General features: G+C 43.1%; 1 protein-coding gene across 3 annotated transcripts in view; it reads left to right on the top strand.

Moving 5' to 3' along the window:
- Positions 1-27,414, top strand: part of rock1 (Rho-associated, coiled-coil containing protein kinase 1) — a 324,482-nt gene that overhangs the window by 258,598 nt on the left and 38,470 nt on the right. For 2 of the 3 annotated variants that reach the window (XM_070892926.1, XM_070892932.1), the window contains 6 exons: positions 4,805-4,908; positions 17,903-18,068; positions 18,236-18,329; positions 19,713-19,801; positions 19,919-20,107; positions 23,013-23,178. In XM_070892926.1, coding sequence (XP_070749027.1) covers positions 4,805-4,908; positions 17,903-18,068; positions 18,236-18,329; positions 19,713-19,801; positions 19,919-20,107; positions 23,013-23,178 — 808 coding nt within the window. Of the gene's footprint in view, positions 1-4,804; positions 4,909-17,902; positions 18,069-18,235; positions 18,330-19,712; positions 19,802-19,918; positions 20,108-23,012; positions 23,179-24,173; positions 24,218-27,414 lie in introns of all 3 variants that reach the window. The other variant, XM_070892939.1, reaches the window with a different exon arrangement.

Genomic DNA, 27,414 nt, shown 5'->3' with positions numbered 1-27,414 from the left:
CTCTCTCGCAGCTCTCTCTCTCACCCACCCTCCCTTGACCCTCTCTCTCTCTCTCTCTCGACCCCCTCTCTCTCTCTCTCTCTCTCTCCGACCCCTCTCTCTCTCTCTCTCTCTCTCTCCGACCCCCCTCTCTCTCTCTCTCTCTCTCCGACCCCCTCTCTCTCTCTCTCTCTCCCCCCTCGCTCTCTCTCTCTCTCCGACCCCCTCGCTCTCTCTCTCTCTCCGACCCCCTCGCTCTCTCTCTCTTCGTCTCTCTCTCCGTCTCTCTCCGTTTCTCTCTCTCTCTCTCTCTCTCTCTCTCCGTCTCTCTCTCTCTCTCTCTCTCTCTCTCTCTCTCTCTCTCTCTCTCTCTTGTAGCTTCCTCCCTTTCTGAATAACGATGTAACATTCGCTATCTTCCAGTCTCATCCCTGAATCCAATAAGGTTTTTAAAATGATAAGTAAGGAATTCCTATTCGCTTAATATGTTGGTGCATTTATTAATAGTTTTTTCTTTTATTATAATCTCAAGTTTTGTAAATGTCATTTTCTCTGTACTGCGGTATTGGATCCATTTCTCATGTAAAGACCAAAGCAAAATTTACATTTAGCAATTCGACCATGTCATTATAACCTACTGTTATCACACCTAATTGTTGTTAATACGTCTTGCCAGACTCTCAATCAAAGTATCAATGAGAGGGGGTAAATCCAGTTGTCGTGGTCCACGTGGGTAGAAACATAGAAAATAGGTGCAGGAGTAGGCCATTCGGCTCTTTGAGCCTGCACCCCCATTCAATAAGATCATGGCTGATCATTCCCTCAGTACCCCTTTCCTGCTTTCTCTCCATACCCCTTGATCCCTTTAGCCGCAAGGGCCATATCTAACTCCCTCTTGAATATATCCAATGAACTGGCATCAACAACTCTCTGCGGTAGGGAACTCCACAGGTTAACAACTCTCTGAGTGAAGAAGTTTCTCCTCATCTCTGTCCTAAATGGCCTATCCCTTATCCTAAGACTGTGTCCCCTGGTTCTGGACTTCCCCATCATCGGGAACATTCTTCCCGCATCTAACCTGTCCAGTCCCGTCAGAATCTTATAAGTTTCTATGAGATCCCCTCTCATCCTTCTAAACTACAGTGTATAAAGGCCCAGTTGATCCAGTCTCCTCATATGCCATCCCGGGAATCAGTCTGGTGAACCTTCGCTGTACTCCTGAATAGCAAGAACGTCCTTCCTCAGATTAGGAGACCAAAACTGAACACAATATTACAGGTGAGGCCTCACCAAGCCCTGTACAACTGCAGTAAGACCTCCCTGCTCCTATACACAAATCCCTCAGGCTATGAAGGCCAACATACCATTTGCCTGCTTCACCGTCTGCTGTACCTACTTGCCAACTTTCAATAACTGATGTACCATGACACCCAGGTTCTCGTTGCACCTCCCCTTTCCTAATCTGCCGCCATTCAGATAATATTCTGCCTTCATGTTTTTGCCCCCAAAGTGGATAACCTCACATTTATCCACATTATACTGCATCTGCCATGCATTTGCCCACTTACCTATCCTGTCCAAGTCACCCTGCAGCCTTTTAGCATCCTCCTCACAGCTCACATAGACAAATGACATAGATAGGACAGACAAGAAGGTTCTGCTAAGGGATTATGAACAGCTAGGGGCCAAATCAAAAAGCAGAACTGAAAAGGTAATAATCTCTGGATTACTACCCGAGCCACGAGCAAATTTACATAGGTTAAATAAGATCAGAGAGCTAAACTCATGGCTCAAAGACTGGTGTGGGAGAAATTGGTTTTGGTTCCTAACTGGGCTAAGAGGGAGCTGTTCCATCGGGACGGACTCCACTTGGAACGTGCTGGGGCCTAGGGTCCTGGCGAACCAAATAACTAGAGCTGCAGAGAAAGCTTTTTAAACTAATTAGTGCGGGGCGGGGGGAGGGTTCAAGTGAGCAGGAGCCTAAAAGCTCAAAGAACAAGGTGAAGGCAGTAGAGCAGGGTAGCATTGGGAGAAATGAAAACCAAAGCGTGACAGGAAGGGACAGAATCTATAAACATAAGAGTGTATCAGAAACTGGGGCCATAGCAGGAGAAAATGGAGGTAAAATACTTTTAAAAGCTCTTTATCTGAATGCACGCAGCATTCGTAACAAATTGGATGAGCTGTCGGCACAAATGGTTACAATGGGTATGATCTGGTAGCCATAACAGAGACGTGGGTGCAAGGTGACCATGACTGGGAACTAAATATTCAGGGGTACTTGACAATTCGGAAGGACAGACAGAAAGGAAAAGGAGGTGGGGTAGCTCTGTTGATAAAAAAAAAAATGGAATCACTGCAATAGTGAGAAACGATATTGGCTCAAATGATCAGGATGTTGAAACAGTTAGGATGGAGATAAGGAATAATAAGGGGAAAAAGTCACTGGTGGGCGTAGTCTATAGGCCCCCTAACAGTAGCAACTCTGTTGGTCAGAGTATAAACTAAGAAATAGTGGGGGCTTGTTAAAATGGAACAGCAATAATCACGGGTGATTTTAACCTCCATATTGATTGGACAAATGAAATTGGTCAGGGTAACCTTGAGGAAGAGTTCATAGAGTGCATAAGGGACGGGTTTCTTGAGCAGTATGTAACGGAACCAACCAGGGGGCAGGCTATCTTAGATTTGGTCCTGTGTAATGAGACAGGATTAATAAACAATCTCCTAGTAAAGGATCCCCTTGGAACGAGTGACCATAGCATGGTTGAATTTCAAATTCAGATAGAGGGCGAGAAAGTTGGCTCTCAAACCAGCGTATTAAACTTAAATAAAGGAGACTACAAAGGTATGAGGGCAGAGTTGGCTAAAGTGGACTGGGAAATTAGATTAAATTGTAGGACGGTAGATGAACAGTGGTGTACATTTAAGGAAATATTTCATAACTCAAGAAAAATATATTCCAGTGAGGAGGAAAAGGTGTAAAAGAAAAGATAGCCATCCGTGGCTAACTAAAGAAATAAAGGATGATATCCAATTAAAAACAAGGGCATACAAAGTGACCAAAACTAGTGGAAGGACAGAATATTGGGAAGCTTTTAAAAGCCAGCAAAGAATGACTCAAAAAAATGATTAAGAAAGGGAAGATAGACTATGAAAGCAAACTAGCACAAAAATAAAGAACAGATAGCAAGAGTTTCTACAGGTATATTTAGAAAATCATAATGCAGTCAAGTAGAGTCAGCATGGCTTTAATGAAAGGAAAATCGTGTTTGACAAATTTGCTGGAGTTCTTTGAGGAAGTAACGAGCAGGGTGGATAAAGGGGAACCAGTTGATGTTGTGTATTTGGATTTCCAGAAAGCATTCGATAAAGTGCAACATGATGGGCCCAAGTTTCGGGTGGAGTTGCTCCTTTTTTTTGGAGCAACTAGTTTAGTTTGGCATTTAGTTTGCTCCAGTTCTAGTGAGTTAGTTTAGTTTCGTTTTAGTTCATTTTTTTAAAAGGGGGTGTTACCAGCCACTTATGCCTGTTTTGCAAGTTTAGGCAATGAAAAGTTACTCCAAACTAACTTAGAATGGACTAAGTGTCGACTTTTGTACGCTCAGAAAAACCTTGCGTACACTTTAGAATTTGGCACAGGTAAGCCAGAGATGGGGGTTGGGGGCGGGGGAAGGGAAGTTAGGGGATTTTGCAAAGCATTAAACACTTCACTTTTAAAAATAAAGAACCATCATCAATAATAAATGATAAATAAATCAATAAGTAAAAAGTAAAAAATCATTCAATAAATCAATAAATAAAAAATAAAAAGTTCCTACCTCACCTACCCGTTCGGGAGCCTGGCCAGGGCTAGGGGCTGCGTGCTACAGGCTGGAAATCGGCACTCTGCAGGAGCCTATTCGGCCAGGGCTAGGGGCTGGTGCTGCATGCTGGAAATTGGCACTCTGCCCGCTCCAGGAGCCCATTCGGCCAGGGCTTGGGGCTGGTGCTGCATGCTGGAAATTGGCACTCTGCCCGCTCCAGGAGCCCATTCGGCCAGGGCTTGGGGCTGCGTGCTTCAGGCCCCTCCCACACAGCCAGCAGCACACGCACACAGAATCTGGGGGCCAGGAGCTACTGTGCATGCGCGCAGCTGCCGACATTCGTTTTGGCCTAGGGCTGTAGCTCCGCCCCCCCCCCCCCCCCCCCCCTTGCCGTTGCGCTGACTGCTGAACCGGCCTGCTACATTCGGAGAATCGCGAGGTAAGTTTTTGGCGCGCTTTTCATTCCACAAAATAGGTGGGCCTCTCAGGTGCGCCGTTCTAGCGGATATCGGGAACTTGGGCCTATATGTTATAATTTCACATTCCTCATTTGCCAGCTTCATTATTTTCTTGGTCTCCTTTTGTTGCTTTCTATAACCTTCCAAGTGCTAATTCCTGCTACTCATATTCACTTTTGTATAATCCTTCTCTCTTTGTTTAATACTCGCCCTAACCACTCCTGTAGACCATGGTTGCATCACCCCTGATGTATCTCTTTTGCCTCTTGGGGTATATACTTGTTTTATAATCCAATAATTGGTTCAAAGATTAAGGCAAAGATACGGGACCCAATTGTACGACGTCTGAAAGGAATAAGCTGAATCGGTAGAATGACTGTTTGTTTCTCAGTCTAAGTTTTATTATTTGCTTAACTGAAGTATAGCATCTTCATTTTTAGAAGTTGTAGGCTGAATTTTACACATGCTATTTGTGATTTATATGTGGGAAATGTTACTCTTGATTTATTCCTTTGTTCAAAATACTTAATGTTGGAAAACAATTGTTGGATTTGTTCACAGACTCTATATAAGACTCAGGTTAAGGAGCTGAAAGAAGAAAATGAGGAGAAGAACAGAATAAATAGTGACCTTCAGAAGAGGATGCAGGAATTTATCAGTGAAAGGTAGAAAACTTGACATTACAAACACTATTTTTCAAAAGATGACTGGTGCTAAAGTATTATAGTATGAGATGGAAGACATGTACATATTGCCTAACTTAGATTTTAGGCAATCCCATAAATCTGTTTTGAACTTTGATGAGATATATATCTAAATGGTACTGGTCTACAGGATACAACACACGTGGGTACAGTGAAGGGAATCTGAACTGTCATCTTGGATTAAGCTACAGCAATTGGGAATGTTTACATTGGAGAAAAGAAGATTTGTGTGTGATCTTATTTAGGTATTGAAGATATTATAGAGAAATTGAACCATAATTTTTGATGCAACAAATTCTGCAAGAAACCACAAACTGAAATTTGGAAGAGGGAAGATGAACAGAGTTCTGAATATATGAGACAGCCTGCCTGGCAGACAGTAGAAGTGGATAGAATTTGCAGATTTGTGAGGGAACTGGACAGATATTTGGCAGAGAAATGATTGAGATGTATGAGAGTAATTATCATTTTTTCAAATTTTGAGATTGGCCCAATGAACTGGAATGGTCACGTCCCGTTCTGCACATTCCTATCTAATATGAGTAGTAGCTTCTTTGGAACTGGTAGGTTCAACAAATTCAGACAAGCGCATCCATTCCTATCAACCGAGATGTGTAGACTTGTGGTGTTACAGGTACCAAAATTAAATACTTTTATTGTAAAATCTGACTTTAAAAATGATAAAAGGTGGGAGCTGGTGTCTGAATAAATATATGTAGGATTTTTGGAATGTCTTGTGCACAAAATGAGGTATGGTAACCTAGTGGTTATGATATGGGCTCATGTCACAGATCCCACCATGACAAGTTGTGAAATGGAGTAAAATAAATAAATTATTTTGTGGTCTAGCTCCAAAATCTTATGGATTGTCATAAAACCCAACTGGTTCACTTTCTTCAGGAAAGAAAGCTTGCCACCCTTACCTAGTCAGCCTAAGTGTGATTCCAGTTCCATTACATTATGCTATCGGGTTCAAAAATAAATCAAGCCAACCTATCAGTAACAACTCTAGCATTGTATCAAGACAAAACTTAGACAATCTCAGCATTCCTCAATATTAACACAAGGCTACAGGTTAAACAATGTCACAGAAACCTCCTGCTGATCACCACCTGCTACCCTGCTCTTAGGCTTCATATAATGATGGAGGGATCCTCCATCCATGGTGGGTGAGGCATTGGTCTCTGCCTTAATTGCCGAAGCCAAGTGTTTCCTTCTCTTGTCACAGGTGGATGTAATTCTCCTCATCCCAGAGCATAGGTGAGGCTTGAGGGATTTCTTCCTCCAACTGATTGACCACTCCAGGTACATTGTACCTTGTACTCTCTTAACTGATTGACATGGAACCATTTTTCTTTTCCCTTTCTCAGGATTCCTTTGTACATAATAGTTCTATTTGCAACTCCTCAGATAATGAAGCAGCCTGTGCACCAATGCATACTGGTTTCCTCAGGAGGACAAGGGAAAAGTTCCAATATAATCTATCTGTAGATCAGTTCAATGGCCTGCTGTCGGCCGAGTGTGATGCAACAGCGACTTTTTGATATTCGCATCCGTGTTGTGTTGTACGCAAATTAAACACTTCTGACAGTAATACTCCACTTGGTCTCGCATTCCTGGCCACCATGCCACTTGCTGAAGCCTTTCTAACTTTCCCCATGGGCTGAGATGAATGCAGCATGGGCTTGGTCAAGAAAAACATTTTGTTCATTCTGTGGTAGCATCCATTTTTGATTGTATAACAAGATCCACTCTTTCACCTCTAATTTCGGCTTATGAGCATACTCTCCCCACGGACTTGCTTTTCTCATGTTACCATTGCTGCCTTTATTTCAGGATCCCCATCTTGTAGATCTTGTAGATCCCCATCTTGTAGATTTTTCTCGGGCTGATTAGCCTTCGTTGGGGGGGAAGATTGCTACTGATCCCAATCCATTCCCTCCTTACCTCCTTTCTTCGTCAATTCATCTGCCTTATGATTTTACTCCTGTAGAAGCTTATTTTTGATATGTGCCCTGAATTTATGAATTGCCATTTCTCCAGGTAAACATAGAAACATAGAAAATAGGTGCAGGAGCAGGCCATTCAGCCCTTCTAGCCTGCACCGCCATTCAACGAGTTCATGGCTGAACATGAAACTTCAGTACCCACTTCCTGCTTTCACGCCATACCCCTTGATCCCCCGAGTAGTAAGGACTTCATCTAACTCCCTTTTGAATATATTTAGTGAATTGGCCTCAACTACTTCCTGTGGTAGAGAATTCCACAGGTTCACCACTCTCTGGGTGAAGAAGTTTCTCCTTATCTCGGTCCTAAATGGCTTACCCCTTATCCTTAGACTGTGACCCCTGGTTCTGGACTTCCCCAACATTGGGAACATTCTTCCTGCATCCAACCTGTCCAAACCCGTCAGAATTTTAAACGTTTCTATGAGGTCCCCTCTCACTCTTCTGAACTCCAGTGAATACAAGCCCAGTTGATTCAGTCTTTCTTGATAGGTCAGTCCCACCATCCCGGGAATCAGTCTGGTGAATCTTCGCTGCACTCCCTCAACAGCAAGTATGTCCTTCCTCAAGTTAGGAGACCAAAACTGTACACAATACTCCAGGTGTGGCCTCACCAAGGCCCTGTACAACTGTAGCAACACCTCCCTGCCCCTGTACTCAAATCCCCTCGCTATGAAGGCCAACATGCCATTTGCTTTCTTAACCGCCTGCTGTACCTGCATGCCAACCTTCAATGACTGATGTACCATGACACCCAGGTCTCGTTGCACCTTCCCTTTTCCTAATCTGTCACCATTCAGATAATAGTCTGTCTCTCTGTTTTTACCACCAAAGTGGATAACCTCACATTTATCCACATTATACTTCATCTGCCACGCATTTGCCCACTCACCTAACCTATCCAAGTCACTCTGTAGCCTCATAGCATCCTCCTCGCAGCTCACACTGCCACCCAACTTAGTGTCATCCGCAAATTTGGAGATACTACATTTAATCCCCTCGTCTAAATCATTAATGTACAATGTAAACAGCTGGGGCCCCAGCACAGAACCCTGCGGTACCCCACTAGTCACTGCCTGCCATTCCGAAAAGTACCCATTTACTCCTACTCTTTGCTTCCTGTCTAACAACCAGTTCTCAATCCACGTCAGCACACTACCCCCAATCCCATGTGCTTTAACTTTGCACATTAATCTCCTGTGTGGGACCTTGTCGAAAGCCTTCTGAAAGTCCAAATATACCACATCAACTGGTACTCCTTTGTCCACTTTATTGGAAACATCCTCAAAAAATTCCAGAAGATTTGTCAAGCATGATCTCCCTTTTACAAATCCATGCTGACTTGGACCTATCATGTCACCATTTTCCAAATGCGCTGCTATGACATCCTTAATAATTGATTCCATCATTTTACCCACTACTGAGGTCAGGCTGACCGGTCTATAATTCCCTGCTTTCTCTCTCCCTCCTTTTTTAAAAAGTGGGGTTACATTGGCTACCCTCCACTCCATAGGAACTGATCCAGAGTCAATGGAATGTTGGAAAATGACTGTCAATGCATCCGCTATTTCCAAGGCCACCTCCTTAAGTACTCTGGGATGCAGTCCATCAGGCCCTGGGGATTTATCGGCCTTCAATCCCATCAATTTCCCCAACACAATTTCCCGACTAATAAAGATTTCCCTCAGTTCCTCCTCCTTAATAGACCCTCTGACCACTTTTATATCCGGAAGGTTGTTTGTGTCCTCCTTAGTGAATACTGAACCAAAGTACTTGTTCAATTGGTCTGCCATTTCTTTGTTCCCTGTTATGACTTCCCCTGATTCTGACTGCAGGGGACCTACGTTTGTCTTTACTAACCTCTTTCTCTTTACATACCTATAGAAACTTTTGCAATCCGCCTTAATGTTCCCTGCAAGCTTCTTCTCGTACTCCATTTTCCCTACCCTAATCAAACCCTTTGTCCTCCTCTGCTGAGTTCTAAATTTCTCCCAGTCCCCAGGTTCGCTGCTATTTCTGGCCAATTTGTATGCCACTTCCTTGGCTTTAATACTATCCCTGATTTCCCTAGATAGCCACGGTTGAGCCACCTTTCCTTTTTTATTTTTACGCCAGACAGGAATGTACAATTGTTGTAATTCATCCATGCGTTCTCTAAATGTCTGCCATTGCCCATCCACAGTCAACCCCTTAAGTATCATTAGCCAATCTATCTTAGCCAATTCATGCCTCATACCTTCAAAGTTACCCTTCTTTAAGTTCTGGACCATGGTCTCTGAATTAACTGTTTCATTCTCCATCCTAATGCAGAATTCCACCATATTATGGTCACTCTTCCCCAAGGGGCCTCGCACAATGAGATTGCTAATTAATCCTCTCTCATTACACAACACCCAGTCTAAGATGGCCTCCCCCCTAGTTGGTTCCTCGACATATTGGTCTAGAAAACCATCCCTTATGCATTCCAGGAAATCCTCCTCCACCGTATTGCTTCCAGTTTGGCTAGCCCAATCTATGTGCATATTAAAGTCACCCATTATAACTGCTGCACCTTTATTGCATGCACTCCTAATTTCCTGTTTGATGCCCTCCCCAACATCACTACTACTGTTTGGAGGTCTGTACACAACTCCCACTAACGATTTTTGCCCTTTAGTGTTCTGCAGCTCTACCCATATAGATTCCACATCATCCAAGCTAATGTCTTTCCTAACTATTGCATTAATCTCCTCTTTAACCAGCAATGCTACCCCACCTCCTTTTCCTTTTATTCTATCCTTCCTGAATGTTGAATACCCCTGGATGTTGAGTTCCCAGCCCTGATCATCCTGGAGCCACGTCTCCGTAATCCCAATCACATCATATTTGTTAACATCTATTTGCACAATTAATTCATCCACCTTATTGCGGATACTCCTTGCATTAAGACACAAAGCCTTCAGGCTTGCTTTTTTAACACCCTTTGTCCTTTTAGAATTTTGCTGTACAGTGGCCCTTTTTGTTCTTTGCCTTGGGTTTCTCTGCCCTCCACTTTTCCTCATCTCCTTTCTGTCTTTTGCTTTTGCCTCCTTTTTGTCTCCCTCTGTCTCCCTGTATAGGTTCCCATCCCCCTGCAATATTAGTTTAACTCCTCCCCAACAGCACTAGCAAACACTCCCCCTAGGACATTGGTTCCGGACCTGCCCAGGTGCAGACCGTCCGGTTTGTACTGGTCCCACCTCCCCCAGAACCGGTTCCAATGCCCCAAGAATTTGAATCCCTCCCTGCTGCACCACTGCTCAAGCCATGTATTCATCTGCGCTATCCTGCGATTCCTACTCTGACTAGCACGTGGCACTGGTAGCAATCCCGAGATTACTACTTTTGAGGTCCTACTTTTTAATTTAGCTCCTAGCTCCTTAAATTCTTTTCGTAGGACCTCATCCTTTTTTTTACCTATGTCGTTGGTACCAATGTGCACCACGACAACTGGCTGTTCTCCCTCCCATTTCGGAATGTCCTGCACCCGCTCCGAGACATCCTTGACCCTTGCACCAGGGAGGCAACATACCATCCTGGAGTCTCGGTTGCGTCCGCAGAAACGCCTATCTATTCCCCTCACCATCGAATCCCCTATCACTATCGCGCTCCCACTCTTTTTCCTGCCCTCCTTTGCAGCAGAGCCACCTATGGTGCCATGAACTTGGCTGTTGCTGCCCTCCCCTGATGAGTCATCCTCCCCAACAGTACTCAAAGCAGTGTATCTGTTTTGCAGGGGGATGACCACAGGGGACTCCTGCACTATCTTTCTTGCACTGCTCTTCCTGTTGGTCTTCCATTCCCTATCTGGCTGTGGACCCTTCTCCTGCGGTAAGACCAACTCACTACACGTGATACTCACGTCATTCTCAGCATCGTGGATGCTCCAGAGTGAATCCACCTTCAGCTCCAATTCCGCAACGCGGACCGTCAAGAGCTCGAGGCGGATACACTTCCCACACACGTAGTCGTCAGGGACACCGGAAGTGTCCCCGAGTTCCCACATGGTACAGGAGGAGCATATCACATGACCGAGCTCTCCTGCCATGTCTTAACCTTAGATACCCTTAAATTGGTAATAACAATGTTATAGTTCACTTACTGATATAAAAAATAAAAGAAAAGCTACTCACCAATCACCAGCCAATCACTTACCCCATTGGCTGTGACGTCACTTTTTGATTACTTTCTACTTCTATTTTGCTTTCTCTCCCGCTGTAGCTGCACCAGTATGCTTTTGACAGGTCGCTCCCCTCTCACCAACTGCCGCTGGCTCTCGATCTCCCGCTGGGCTTTTGACAGGTCGCTCCCCTCTCACCAACTGCCGCTGGCTCTCGATCTCCCGCTGGGCTTTTGACAGGTCGCTCCCCTCTCACCAACTGCCGCTGGCTCTCGATCTCCCGCTGGGCTTTTGATAGGCTGCTCCCCTCTCACCAACTGTCGCTGGCTCTCGATCTCCCGCTGGGCTTTTGACAGGTCGCTCCCCTCTCACCAACTGCCGCTGGCTCTCGATCTCCCGCTGGGCTTTTGACAGGTCGCTCCCCTCTCACCAACTGCCGCTGGCTCTCGATCTCCCGCTGGGCTTTTGACAGGTCGCTCCCCTCTCACCAACTGCCGCTGGCTCTCGATCTCCCGCTGGGCTTTTGACAGGTCGCTCCCCTCTCACCAACTGCCGCTGGCTCTCGATCTCCCGCTGGGCTTTTGATAGGCTGCTCCCCTCTCACAGGTACTTCCTGTGCCTTATTAAAAAGTACCTTTAGAATCAGGGTAGAGGTTAATGCTTTCCTGTCTGCTGATTTGAAGCCTCTCCTCCCAGATTAGAAGATACTCAGAGTTACACACCTATGTAGAGTCTGAATATATGGTAAAGGGATTTGGAAACTCAGCAGGATGTGTGACCACGTACACCACAGCTGCCAATTCAGCTGCCTGTGCAGACAATTTTATAGCTGATTCTATTTGCCTATCATGGTCGTGTATACCACATCCTGTTTTCCTTTCTCCACTCTACTGGATCCGTCTACATGTATATCTCGAGTGTTTGTCAATACTCCTGCCTTTGCTGGACCTTCAAAGTGGTTTTTGTTGGACACCTTGCACTGATGCTTTTCTCCTTGATACATCAGATTTCATGAGAAACTGGTTCGATCTGGGTGATTGGTGGACTTCAATATCTCTCCCCTCCAATAACAGGATCCACCGGGCTAAGCAGACGTGAGACACCGAACCATCCTTCAATCTTCCATCCTATGTAGGAGTATTGTTAGTTAGCGGGTGCTGGTCACACTATGCTAGCAAAATGCGAATGGCCCAAAAAGTTGCAAGCAAATGTTTTTCACGTGGAGTAGTTTACTTCTGCCGCTGTAAGGACTCGGGATGCATAAGCGACCGGTCTCTGTCATGTCATTGTAATTGTTTGGGGGTACATCAAAACTCTCTGCTACATTTTTTCTGACACCCTGGCCATCAGCATTATATTTAACCTGTTCCATGCCTGCTATTGGGGGAGCCATGGCAGATGGTCATCGTAGTGTCCATATTCAGCAGCCTCTGTGTCTTAGTCATCCCAATCCCTTGTTGGTCTAATTTGCTGTCACTATTATCCCCTTTCATGGTACAAAAACGTCCTTGTTTTACTTGTAGAGCTTTTTCCAACTGAATGATCTTGCATTTAGTGAGAATGGGATACCTCTGATCCATGACAATTTTCTTTATTGGCAATCATCTGTTATTGCTGCCTTTAAATCATCCCTTTGTTTCTCTGCTTTTCCCAATTTTTCTAATGTCTCTTGTTCGACTGGTGTTTTAGTGTCAAATTGCTTTCTTTAACTAGGGCCTGACTTTGGAAATACTCCATATTGCCCTCTATGGTTTAGTTCTGTTTCTTCACTATTTTGGCCATCTCACTCCCAATTATCATGCATTTTTTTCAATTGCTCTTTTACTTCCTCCACTTCCCGTTTTAGAATATCTACCTCTGTTTTTAGCTCTTGCCTCTTCTCATCGCTATCCTTTTGTTTACCGATGCCAAGTAACCATACAGCCTTAGCCTGTTTCTTTAACTTGGGTCGTTTTTCTAACATACATAACCACCTATCATTGTATGCTATGAAGGGATCTATTTGATGGTCCTCTGTCGGATACCGTTTCTCTCTCCTTGGTAACTTCTTTTCTATGTATTTTTGTATTGCTGCTTCTATTTTAATACCTTGCTATGTTCCCAGCCATAAACCCTTTATCTGTTCTATCACAGGATGAGATATTTTACTCTTTCTTTGTCTGACTATACCAAGTCCCTGTCCGGGCACCAAGATTGGTGCGAAAGCAGATTTTCCAGTGATTTGTGGACCCAGATGATAGACAGTCAAAGAAATCCACACTATTCCATACTTCAGTTTAATCAAAATTTAGATTTAATGATTCAACAATTCACACAAGCATCAAGCAATACATACAACCTTAAACCGATGCTTCAAACGTCAAGCTGATGGAATGATCAGTTTCCATAGCACTTGAGGTTCTTTTTGGATATTCTTCCTTTAGACAAGCTCCTTCAGACTCCGTTGACTGCAGTGTTTGACCTGCTTCGATTACTATTTGTGTTTTTTTGCCAGTTGGGGCGTGATTAAAAGTTATCAGAGACCCAGCTTTGGCCAATCATCCACAGTTGCTAGACCTCGATGGTTATTTTGATTGTCTGCTTGGTGAGGCATCACTCTGTTTCCTGAAATTATGTCAGACCAGGTGCAGCTCCTAACATCTCGCTCATTTCACCCAGACATGTCCTAATTTCCAACAGTTTTTCAACTTCTTCCACAGTTTCCAGTTATATGGTTCTATTGTGAGGGGTCTAACTGTTTGGACTCTATTTCTGTTCTGCACTGTCTGGTAGTTTTTCTACACTTGCTGTTTTTCATTTTAAGTTCACATTGGTTTTTAACTCCTTCATTCATGACGTGCTTTTATGGTTCCACTCTACATGTTCAAACGCATTCACTAAGTTTCCTCTCATAATTTCTGTTTCCATGCCCTCATGGTCATGTGTTGGCGTGCCGCAAGGCTTTTTCCTTTGCATCCTATTAATCTACATACTACCACTTTATGATATCATCCACAAGCATTGCATTGGCTTCCACGTGTATATTGATGACTCTCACATCTGCTTTTCTTCATCACTCCATTGCTGTTGCACAGTGAACTTATCACAGTGTGTGACTGAGCACAGAGATAGTGAATGTATTAGTTTTGATCTTCCAGAATTCCCTAGATTCTAAAATGATCCCCGTGGATTGGAAGCTAACAAACGTAAGGGAGGGAGAGAAAACAGTGACTTGTAGACCAGTTAGCCTGATAATCAGTCGTAGAGAAAATGCTAGAATCTATTATTAGGGAAATGTAACAGGGCACTTAGAAAATCATAATATGATTGGGCAGAGTCAACACAGATTTATGAAAGGGAAATTGTCATTGACAAATATAATCGTTTTTTGAAGTAGTAACCAGGGGGAACTAGTAGTGTGGGATTGGTTAGCAGACAGAAAACAGAGAGTGGGAATAAAAGGCTCATTTTCAGGTTGGCAGGCTGTAACTAGTGGGGTACCACAAGCGGCGAGGAGAGGACAGACAAGGCATGGAGGAGTGGAGAGGTCGGAGCCCAGAGGTGGAGCAGCGTGGACAAGACCAAGAGAAGGGCCAGCACGGGCCAATAGCGAGGCTGTGAGGTCGTGAGGTTCACATTGCGTACTATGAATTCCACGTAGAGAGAGGTCCTGTGGGAAGGAGGAAGGAAGAAAAGAAGACATTAGGAGTATGTTTGAGTTTGAGTGTATGTATTGGCACATGCAGCAGAGCCTTGCCACTGGACCGCTGGTGTGCAGCGACCACCCCACGTTAAAAGAATTTACGCACAAGCATCTTTCATTGTTTAAAATGTGTTCATCCATCACCTGAGTACTCATTTTTAGTGTGAAAGCAAGTCATCCTCGACCCCGAGGGACTGCCTTTGATGATGATGCTGTTGCAATACTATACAACTGCTGTATGGCATAAGAACAGAAGAAATAGGAGCAGGAGTAGGCCATATGGCCCCTCAAGCCTGCTCCGCCATTTAATACGATCATGGCTGATCTGATCATAGACGCCGGTCCACTTCCCCGCCGCTCCCCATAACCCCTTATCCGCTTATCGTTTAAGAAACTCTCTATTTCTGTCTTAAATTTATTCAATGTCCCAGCTTCCACAGCTCTCTGAGGTAGTGATTTCCACAGATTTACAACCCTCTGAGAGAAGAAATTCCTCTTCAACTCAGAATAAGGGGCTGCCCATTTAAAACTAAGATTATGCCCTCTAGTTCTAGTCTCCCCCATCAGTGGAAACATCCTCTCTGCATCCACCTTGTCAAGCCCCCTTCATAATCTTGTACGTTTCGATATGATCTCTCATTCTCTCATTCTTCTGAATTCCAATGAGTAGAGGCCCAACCTACTTAATCTTTCCTCATAAGTCAACCCCCTCATCTCCAGAATCAACCTAGTGAACCTTCTCTGAATTGCCTCCAAAGCAAGTATATCCTTTGTAAATATGGAAACCAAACTGCACGCTGTGTTCCAGGTGTGGCCTCACCAATGCCCTGTAGAGCTGTAGCAAGACTTCCCTGCTTTTTATACTCCATCCCCTTTGCAATAAAGGTCAAGATTCCATTGGCCTTCCTGATCACTTGCTGTACCTGCATACTATCCTTTAGTGTTTCATGCACAAGTACCCCCAGGTCCCGCTGTGCTACAACACTTTGCAATCTTTCTCTATTTAAATAATAACTTGCTCTTTGATTTGTTTTTCTGCCAAAGTGCATGACCTCACATTTCCAACATTATACTCCATCTGCCAAATTTTTGCCCATTCACTTAGCCTGCCTATGTCCTTTTGCAGATTTTTCGTGTCCTCCTCACACATTGCTTTTCCTCCCATCTTTGTATCATCTACAAACTTGGCTACGTTACACTCAGTCCCCCCTTCCAAGTCGTTAATATAGATTGTAAATAGTTGGGGTCCCAGCACTGATCCCTGCGGCACCTCACTAGTTACTGATTTCCAACCAGAGAATGAACCATTTATCCCGACTCTCTGTTTACTGTTAGTTAGCCAATCCTCTATCCATGCTAATATATTACCCCCAGCCCCATGAACTTTTATCCTGTGCAGTAACCTTTTAAAGTCTTGGTTAAGTCATAACTTCCTATAATTTAATATTGACGATACTAGGGATATCTAATTCTGATGAAAGGTCATCGACCTGAAACATTAACTTTGTTTCTCTCCCCACAGATGCCACCTGACCTGCTGAGTATTTCCAGCATTTTCTGGGTTTTTTTTCAGATTTCCAGCATCTGCACTTGCCAATGTCTATGTACCACTGATGCTGACTGCTCGTTCAGGCTGAGACCTGTGGTGTGCAAACCTACCATTATCTTTGACTATGAACTGACCTTTCTACTTCACATCCAGTCTGACACCAAAATTGGCACCTCTGAACTTTGCATTATATCCTTAGCCCATTCCAACTGCTGCTGAAACCTTTATCCACACCTTTAACAGGTCAAAGATTGCTTGCTCCCATGCTCTACTTTGAGCTTTCACACACTTAATTAAATGAGAAGTTTGCAGCCTGTGCCCTCTCTTGTACAACATCATCGACCCAATTATCAATCATCAGAAAACTCCATTAGCTCCTTTTGCCCAAGTCGATTTCCAGATCGTCATCCTCACTTTCAAGTCCAGCTGTTATCTCACCCCTTCTTACTTGAGGAATCTTCTTTGTGCCTGGGCCCTTATCCTCCATTCTTCTGACACTGGTTTACTGCTTGCTCTCCACCACTGGAGTCCAGTGTTTCAACCAGTAAAGCCTAAACCACTTTGCCTTGCTGTCTTTCCCTTCTATCAAAAGTCTCCTGTACCTTCCCCCCCACCCCCACCCTCACCAAGTTTCTTCACTCACTGTTCAGCTTCCTCTTCTGAAATTTTCAGCTTAAGCATAAGTTCAGATCTACTGCAGCCAAAACCCAGTCATTTCTTTTCCAGCTATTATGGAACCTACTCCAAGTCCTCACCCAGTGTGTAAGCACATGGTTACTACAAGCAACTGTTGTTGAATTCATCAATTATTCCCCATCAAATATTGACACTAAAATTTATCAGATCTACAGCCGAATTGTTTTTTTAAACAACTTTACAGAATAATATATTTTATCCTGTCTCTTTCCCTAGTTTTCTTCTGTGCTGCACATCTGCTCCCATTTTGCGACCATTCCTTCTCTTTCTTGGCCACTACGAAACCTCTCAGCTGAGCAAAGACTGCCAACAGATTTGTTTTATTTTCCACTTGACTTCAGCATGGCTGTAAGCCTGCACTATCCCACTTCTTGGTGTTACACTTTGGTGCACAGGTACACTGTGCTGCAGTATGGTCTAAAGGCAGCTACTCTGGGATGTATACAAGCTTTCCATTGTTACTGGCTCAGCTATGAAGGGGAGTAGCAAAGTCAAATGTGTTTTTTTGAGATATTGAATATTTTGTAACTAATGAACTTCTCCATAGCTTTCCTTCTCCTTTAATACCCCTTTCCCAAATTGGTCTTCGAATGAATGCAGCATGTGCCATGCATGCTGTGGTCTTTCTTTCGGCTCTTAGCAGCCAGACCTTAAACGAAACACTGGAAGCTAGCACCCAAAAGGTAAATTAAACATTTGTGACATTTTGAGGACCCACGAGTCAGGGCCCAGCCTGTCACTGCTTGCCCCCCAATCACCCCAATCCGATTCAACTTTTAGGCACTAATGTTTATTGTACAAACTATATAATACTGCATTCTTTACCAGAGAATATATTTGAGACTGCCATTATTATATATGTTCATTTTTCTGTCTTTCACCAGGGAATCATTATCTTCACAAATGGATCTAACTATAACTAAAGCAGATTCTGAGCAGCTAGCTCGAGCTATTGCAGAGGATCAATGTTTTGAACTTGATCAGGAACTGAAGAAAGTCATGGCGCGACACAAGCAAGAGCAAAATGAGAAGGAAAACACCATTACCTTAGTAAGCTTGAAAGTTTTACACTCACTAACTCAAATAATGTATAAACTATTGCATATGTTAGCTGGAATAATGTTTAAACCTTTCATTATTTCATCATGCCTTTAATGATATTTAGCATTGCATTAATTCTTTCATCAAAATATGCACTTATGTTTATTCATGTTTAGCTAGAGGAATCAAATAGAACCCTAACCAAAGATGTAGAAAATCTATCAAAGGAAAAAGCAGAGCTTGATGAAAAACTAAAATCTATGGGAGAAGGTATGGAATGTATCTGATCACATTATCATAATAGCTTTTAGATTGACTATTTTGTTCTTGCCAAATATTGCCTCTTGTAAAGCTCATTGTTTTAAATTGATCAGTAAAAATGTCGTAAAAGAGTGCTGCAGAGTTGAAAAGTTATACACGGTTGCCACTCCTGATGATTTTCTAGTGGCTCCTGCTGGAAAGTTCATGTGTATGCATATAGGCAAGGGCAAGCAAGGGATCAACTGTATTGTTTCTAATAGTTCCATAGCCTGCCAGTGCTCGTTGTCAATTCACACATAAATGATGCTTACTTGAGTGAGGTACCAGAACTGCACCAGTAGCACCTTAAGGAGAAGAAGGGGGAAGTTATAAAATAAAGATTGCGGCCAGACGTAGCTGGCAACATGTGTATTTATTCCTTTGTGCAAGGTTACTTTTTATTTAAAGATAGTCATTTTATAGAGAAGGTAACTCACAAAATTGACAGCATGGATTACTTTTAGAAAAATGTTTATAAAATTGACTGCTAGCTAAATAAATACTTTGGATATGACATTGTGGGGGAAATATTAACCTAAAAGAACAGGTGATTTGGGGTTGTGTGGGAAGTTAGTGGTAAAAATCTGAAACCCGACCAGGACCTGTCTCAAACTCGCCCACTTCCGGTTTTAACAGAGGCGGGATGAGGAGCCGGGCTGCCAGTCCTTTTTCCAGGAGGCGGGTCGGCCATTTAAATATTATAATGAGGTTGGAAGCCTCTGAGTTAACCTCCATTTTGAATTTAACTTTAGTTGGTCAGGTTTTGCACACCTCATGAAACCCGCCAGCTAATGCAAGGCGAGAACTGCTGGATCTAGGAAGTAAGTGGCTTTACACTTACCTCCTGGTTCAGGGGTCTCTACCTAACCACTCCCTGCGATGTATCTGGTAATATGAGAGCAAGAGGAGGGAGAAAGTATTGTTTATATATCCTGTTATAATCCTGTTTAAGAATTTTGGTCAATTAGAAAATAAAATAAAATAGTATGAGATGTGTTCAAATGTTTAAAATATTTAAAATTCAGATGGTAACCTTCTAAAACTCTGAGCTGTCTGAATATATAGTTATTATCATACACAAATGATTATAATGCTGTAAATTGGCTGAGCTGTAATAGATGAACAATCCAGGCTGCAATAGATAAACATTTGAAGCAGAGGAAGATATGGGGAGAGCAGGGCATTGGAATTAGTTTTGGATTGCTCTATCAGAGAGCCACCGATAGTGTTGGAAACTTATATGGTGGTTCTTTATCACTTGTTTTAAGTAAATGTATCACACATCAACATTAAGTACTCGCACTATCATAAATAACTCTTTGCTTTTATATAAATAATTGTTACTACTTTCAGAGTTACAGAAGAAGAGGGAGGAAGATTTAAACAACATGAAAACTAATTATGAAAAAATAATTAACCAGGAACGTACACTGAAGACGCAGGTAGATTTTTTTTCAAATGCTCTCAACTATTTAACTAGCCACATTCTAATGCAGTTTTCTCGTAGTTTCTGTCTTGTGGGTACATTTACATGCATGTTGTATGTTTGCATCAATTAGGCTGTTAATAAACTTGCTGAGATTATGAACCGAAAAGATATAAAAGTGGATCGAAAGAAAGCAAATACAGCAGATGTCCGAAAAAAAGAAAAAGAAAACAAAAAATTGCAACTGGAATTGAACCAAGAGAGGGAGAAATACAGTCATTTGGTTGTGAAGTATCAGAAGGATTTAAATGAAATGCAAGCAGTAAGGAAATCTTACATGTATATGCTAACTTTTATTCTTATATAGATAATCTATTAAAAAATCTTAGCTGTGCACGCTTCTGTAAATGTTTCTATTGTAAATTCATATGTCCACTGTCATGCTGTAATTACACACTCCTACCAGTGCTGGCACTGCAGTGCCTCTAGTGGGGAGGGCATGTAATTACAGCATGACAAGTTTGACATCGCCAGTTTCCATTAAAACTATGGACAAAGACATTTTGTGCCCAAGTTTCGAGCCGCGCCTAGAACGGCGCAGTCCCAACCTGGACGCCCGTTTTTCGCGCCACAAAGTGCACCTAAAAAAAAACTCCGTATTCTCCACCTCCCTGCAGGTCCTCTGGCCCTCGGCGCAGCGCAGCAGGAGCTGAAGGGGGCGAAGCCAGGTCCCTGCGCTGAAAACAGTGCCGGGACCTCTGCACATGCGCACTACAGTGGGCACACAAGTGCAGTTGCTCCAGGTGCCCGAAACTGTGTGGGAGGGGCCGAAGCACGCAGCCCCTAGCCCTGGCCGAATGGCCTCACTGGGGCTGCGTGAATAAGGCTCCTCCCACGGCCAGCTCCTGCTTCCTCCCAACCTGACTCGACTACTGCTTCCCGCCTCCGGACCCACCCGACTCCCGGTTTCCCCCCGCCCCCGGACTGGATCCGACCTGACCCGTCGCCCCGACCCGAACCGAACCTCCCTCTCTCCCACCACCCCCCCCCCCCCCGACCCGACCCAACGCCACCTACCTGTAAATCTGGTGCTGGGGACGGGCCCTGCCCGAAGTTTCGGGCCCGGCCCATTCAGCCTCCCACCCCCATCTCCTTTCCCCCCCCCCCCCATCTCCTCCTCCTTCCCCCCCCCCCATCTCTTTCTCCTCCCCCCCCCCCCATTTCCTTCTCCCCCCCCCCATTTCCTTCTCCCCCCCCCCCATTTCCTTCTCCCCCCCCCCCATTTCCTTCTCCCCCCCCCCATTTCCTTCTCCCCCATTTCCTTCTCCCCCATCTCCTTTCCCCCCATCTCCTTTTCCCCCCCATCTCCTTTTCCCCCCCATCTCCTTTTCCCCCCCCATCTCCTTTTCCCCCCCCATCTCCTTTTCCCCCCCATCTCCTTTTCCCCCCCATCTCCTTTTCCCCCCCATCTCCTTTTCCCCCCCATCTCCTTTCCCCCCCCATCTCCTTTCCCCCCCATCTCCTTTCCCCCCCATCTCCTTTCCCCCCCATCTCCTTTCCCCCCCATCTCCTTTCCCCCCCATCTCCTTTACCCCCCCATCTCCTTTCCCCCCCCATCTCCTTTCCCCCCCCATCTCCTTTCCCCCCCATCTCCTTTCCCCCCCCCATCTCCTTTCCCCCCCATCTCCTTTCCCCCCCATCTCCTTTCCCCCATCTCCTTTCCCCCCCCATCTCCTTTCCCCCCCCATCTCCTTTCCCCCCCCATCTCCTTCCCCCCCCATCTCCTTCCCCCCCCATCTCCTTCCCCCCCCATCTCCTTCCCCCCCCATCTCCTTTCCCCCCCCATCTCCTTTCCCCCCCCATCTCCTTTCCCCCCCCATCTCCTTTCCCCCCCCATCTCCTTTCCCCCCCCATCTCCTTTCCCCCCCATCTCCTTTCCCCCCCTATCTCCTTCCCCCCCCCATCTCCTTCTCCCCCCCTATCTCCTTCCCTCCCCCTTCTCCCCCATCCCTCCCCCCTCTCTCCTCGCTGTCAGAAACACAAACACTGACAGACAGAGAATGAGAGACACACACAGACAGACAGAGAGATAGAGACACTGACAGAGACACACTGGGGGGGGGGGGGGGCATCCCAGCACGCTGTTGGAGAGCTCCCAGTGCTGCAGTCGGTAAGTAGAAAATTTTTTATTTATTGATTTTTTTAAAATTATTTCTTATTAATTTTTTTTGATTGATTTATTGGTTGATTTATTGATGTATTTATCATTTATTATTAATGATGGCTCTTTATTTGTAAGACTGAAGTGTTTAATGTTTGTAAACTTCCCTGTAAACCCCCCCCACCATTCCCTTCGCCTGATTTGTAACCTACGCCTGATTTTCTAAAGTGTAGACGAGGTTTTTTCGAGCGTACAAAAATCTTCACTTACTCCATTCTAAGTTAGTTTGGAGTAAGTTTTCACTGCCGAAACTTTGAAAACAGGCGTAAGTGGCCGGACATGCCCCCTTTTGAAAAAAAAATTCTGTTTTAAAGTGAAACTGTTCTAACTGACTAGAACTGGAGCAAACTAAATGACGAGAATTCCGATTTCTAAGATACTCCGTTCTACACCAGTTGCTCCTAAAAATCAGGAGCAAATCATGTGGAAACTTGGGGCCTTTATAATAGAGATTAAATAATAAGTGTAAAATGTATGACTTCAAAATGGGGACACAGTTTTATCTACACACCCTGGTCAAGTATTCCTGAAATGAGATAGTGTGTAATATATAAATAAATATATTGTGATAAATATATGAGAGATCCTGCTGTAGTGTGGACTGCAGCAAATTCAGTGTCAAACCAGAAAGGGCGAGGATATGGTCCAACATATTGCCACATGTAGCCAGAGAGTGTTGTGGACTGCCCAGGTTGCATCCCTGTTTTGATGTAGGTGAGATCACAAACTCTGCAGATCGAGACTTGAATGGCCATTTGGTTTGCTAAATGCTGCTTTTATTTCCATACATTTCAGGGAATAAATCATGCCATCATGTAGTTTTATTATGATTTACAAACATGGGATTGTGATTTAACTGCCAAAAAAGCTGCAGTTATGACTTTTCACGCGTACAATATTTTATTAAAGCATTTTAACTGAAAGTTGCCTTGAAGATGTTTTGCTATTATTCTAAGACACCTCATTTTTTTTCTCTCATTTTGACTATTTTGTTTGAATATTACAGCAATTAGCAGAGGAATCTAACGTTCGTACAGAGCTCCAAATGCAGCTTGATAGTAAGGACAGTGATCTTGAGCAGCTTCGTTCTAAGCTTCAGGACCTCCAGCTCCGTATGGATAACACAAGTGTAGCCAGCTTACAGACAGAAGATTCTGATGGAAATGTAGCTGGTAAGATTGACTCAGTTTACTTTAGGACAAAGCCCTTTGTGTCTAGGTATTCCAGAAATTAATTTAATTAAACATTATTTTGAGGAATTGAACAATAGTTTATGTACATCCTTTATATGTTGGTAAAAGCAGATTCATTTTTTAAGAAATCAGCATCAAAACATAATTACTAAGTTTATTTTTAACTTTACACTTGTAAACATTGTGCATTCCACACTGAAGGTTAGGTTCTTTTACTCGAGCTGCCCATGGTCAAGCAGGTGGGCTTGCCAAATTCAGGGAGGCTGAGTGGTACAGTGGATTAGCACACTGTTCTTTCATCTCTGGGACCACAATTTCAATTCAGCCCAGAAAGAAAGGAATAAAGTCTCCCTTGCCTGATGGTTGTAAAGTCCAAAATAAAGTTAATTTGGACAATCTTGACACAATTGACCAGCATCAAAAAAAACTGGCTATAATTTAGCACTCATTTAGAGGCCAAAAAGCTGGCTGGTGCGGTAAGTCGAGAAATTCATAGTGGTACATAATGGAGTGTTTAAGACAAAATAGTTTGAGCAAAGAAGAGGGAGCTTTAGTTTGCGGCTTGCTGTGCTATATTTCACCTAAGAATGTTCAGGGCTAACTCTCGGCATTCAAAAGTGAAACATTTTTGGTTCTATAGCAATTGCACCCCTCACTTAGAACATGAAAAATTCTCTTTAAAATAGAATTAAACTGGTGGCATCTGTCATCATCTCTATGATGCTATTCCAATTTTGGAAAGTAGTCTTGCAGTGACTGGTACTTGTGAGTTCAAATTCAGATTTTGTCACTGATAGCTACCCACACTGGTATTGAGCTGCTAACATTCTTCATTATCAAATTGAACATTCATTAAAAGGTTAGTTATTTTAAGGAATCCAAGTCAAATCAGGATTGAATTATGGTAGAGTTAAAAATCTTATGTAAGATTACTTACATCTTTTATGGAAATGCCTTTTATTTTTTGTGCCTAGTTGGGTGTTCCTCTTGCAACACATGTCTTATCTATCTTTTTCCAGTGAGTAATTGAAAGCCTTGTTCTATATGCACTTTCTGCTTGCTGGCTGGCATTTGACGTCTGACTCTATTCGTATCTGCTTAAGTCGCTTTGCGATGTTTAAGGGACAGCATTCCTTTTTATCCCTCTATATACGGTCTTTATTGATAAACTGCAGAAATAGCCATGAGAATGTTTTAACATTTTAATTTAATAAGAAATCTCCAATTAAATAAGAACCAGTCATTTGTGTTTCAATTTGCCATAATTTTTCAATTGACTGCTCAAGGGTTAGAGATGTGTTCGTGGAGCTTCAGATTGCCTGATCAATTTTAAAGTAATGCTTTAATGCTTTGAGTACTCAGACTTTCCAGTTTTTTTAGATAACTATATGTTTTATTGCATATAACTAAAATCATTCCTCTACTTTTTATATGAAGCATTATAAAGTAAAATTAGAGAATTTGTATAACCTTGTATATTAAATAATTTTGGAATTTCCCACAAAATTATAATTCCCATGTTTTTCGTTGTGGTGTAGAAATGCACAACTAGTTTTCAGAGTTCATCTTGTACAAGGGGGTACTGTCTTTCAAACCATTAAAATGCCAACTTTTAATAGCATTAATGTGCAAAATAATGAACATAGCTTAGCATGGTATCTATAATTTTTTTAAACAACCATGGCTGCTTTACCCTTTTGCTCCTGAATTGCCTATAGTTTTCATAACTTAACTTGTTTTTTTATAATGTTGCAATATTATAAAAATCACAACTATATGTTGCAAGAGAGACTGAGTATAAGGTTCAAAGAAAATATTTAAAATCTAATTTTTTGGTTAAGTGTACTATACCTTGATCTTCTAATTCTAATCTACATGCTGCTCCTCAGCAACATTATCCAAAGATATGATGTCCGGTTCCACGTGTAAGCTGATGACACCCAGGCCTACCTCACCACCATCTCTCTCCTGATCCCTCCACTGCCTCTTTGTTGTCAGACTGCTTGTCCAACATTCAGTCTTGGATGAGCCGCAATTTCTTCCAAGTAAACATTAGGAAGACAGAAGCCATCGTCAGCCCCCATCACAACTCCGTTCCCTCGCCACCGATTCCTACCTCTGCCCTGGCCACTTTCTTTGCTGAACCACTGTACCCTTGGCAACCCATTTGACCCTGAGCTGAGTTTCTGACCCCATATCCTCTCCATCACAATGGTTGTCTTCTTCCAATCATAACATTGCTTGTCTTCACCCCTGCCTCAGCTTATCAGCTGCTGAAACCCTCATCCATGCTTTAGTTACCTCCAGACTAGACTATTCCAATGCCTTCCTGGCAGGCCTCCCATCTTCCAAACTTGAGCTCATCTAAAACTCTGCTACCAGTACCTAACTCACACATCACCCCTGTGCTCGCTGACCTACATTGGCTCCTGGACCACCAACACCTCGATTTTAAAATGATTCTACTCAAATCCCTCCATGGCCTTGCTTTTTCCTATCTCTCTAGCCTCCTCCAGCCCAACAACCCTGCGTTTCTCCAACTCTGGCCTTTTATGCATCTCCTACTTCCTTTGTCCCACCATTGGCATTCATGCCTTAAATCGCCTAATCCCTAAACTATGGAAATCCCTCCCTAAATCTATTCACCTATTTTAGGACTCTCCTTAAAATCTGCATATTTGACCATGGTTTTAGTCATCTATTGCAATATTTCTTCCTTTGGCTCGATGTCAATTTTTGTCTGATTACATTCCTGTGAAGTGCCTTGGGTTTGTTTTCCTACATTAAAGACACTATGCTCATGTTCTTCATTTCAGTTTTTGGCGCTATCGTTTTTTCCCCGTCATTTTACGGGAAAAAATACCACTTAAAAACGTACCCATTTTTTAAGCGGGTAAGATTGGCAAAAAAATTTGCCCAACGGTAAAAATCAAGGTTGCACGAGGATTCACAGTGGAAACCGCAGTCCTTGCTAACTTTAGCCCGGGACATATCATCAGCAAAAATACAGGCCCTGGGAGGGGAGAGAAAACACACAAAAAAATTGCAAAAATCAAAAAATAAATATACACTTAACTAATGAATCGCTGAAAAAGAATGTAAAAACGTACCTTTTTTGTAGGTAAGTTTCTGGGGCTTGAACGCAGGCTTTTCTTGAGCGGTCTTTTTTTCACCCTGAGTACGGGTGTGCCGAACGGCCAATTTTAAGCTGTGCGATTTTTTTTTTTTTTTTTTTTTTTTGCCGTTGCTTGTTGTCGATCTGCTTTTCGGCAATATTTCAAAACTGCCATTCGTTAACTTTGGCCAATTTAGGTGAGTACCTTTTACCAGCAAAAAAGGCGAAATATCGCCGAAAAAGCGTACGCAAGGCTGGCCAATTTCTCCCCCATAAAATTCAAGTCGTTAACTTCAGTATATTTCTGGATAAAATACAGGCAGTAGATTTCATTTGGAAGGGGCGATGATCATGAATACTTCATTAAAATATAGGTGTCTATAATTTTTTTTAAATGTAACCCTCATTTTCAGTTTTTCTCATGTTTAGCTTGAACTTTATCCTGTATCTGCTGTTGATTCTGCTTTGTACTCAAATGACAGGAGTTGTGCTCTGTGAGGTTTCCATCTGTCCTCTTCCCTTCCCCCGAAGATCCCACATTAGAGTGGTCCATTACAGAGTTGAGGCTTCATTCCAGTAGTCCAGTTAAAAATGCTCAAGGGGTCTCAGTAAGGGCATGCAAGCTGAAATTTCAGTCGTAAGTTAGAATTCAAACTTGAGGCCTTTTTAACTGGGATTCCACTGATTTACTGTTGAAGCTCCTGTTTTCAATTCACTTTTTTTAAAGAATTCTTCAGTACATGTGTGTTTGTGTGTATTTTATTAGTGTTTTTATGTAATGGCTACTACTCATCGATCGTAATAGTGTATGTCTTCACTAACTTACAGCATATAGTAGATTAATGAGAGGAATTATTTGATTCTCCTAAACAATTTCAGAAGGGACTTAAAAGATTCTTGTAATGTGAATTGGGCTGAATCTATATGAAAGGAAGACATTAATTCTGAGCTATAGCTTACTTTAGTAAATATTTGTGTTGATCAGTAATGAGTATTGCAAGATTTCAGTATGGATCAACTCAAATTTTGAAGTCTGAGCGAAAACCTACACCAATTAAATTTAATCGGAAATTCCCTGTCGACAGTAATAAACTAATGTA

This window comes from Pristiophorus japonicus, chromosome 1 (assembly GCF_044704955.1).
Source record: "Pristiophorus japonicus isolate sPriJap1 chromosome 1, sPriJap1.hap1, whole genome shotgun sequence".
In the NCBI taxonomy this organism is placed as follows: Eukaryota; Metazoa; Chordata; class Chondrichthyes; family Pristiophoridae; genus Pristiophorus; species Pristiophorus japonicus.
Note: the sequence above shows the minus strand (reverse complement) of the source record. Positions and strands in the feature narration are given on the sequence as shown.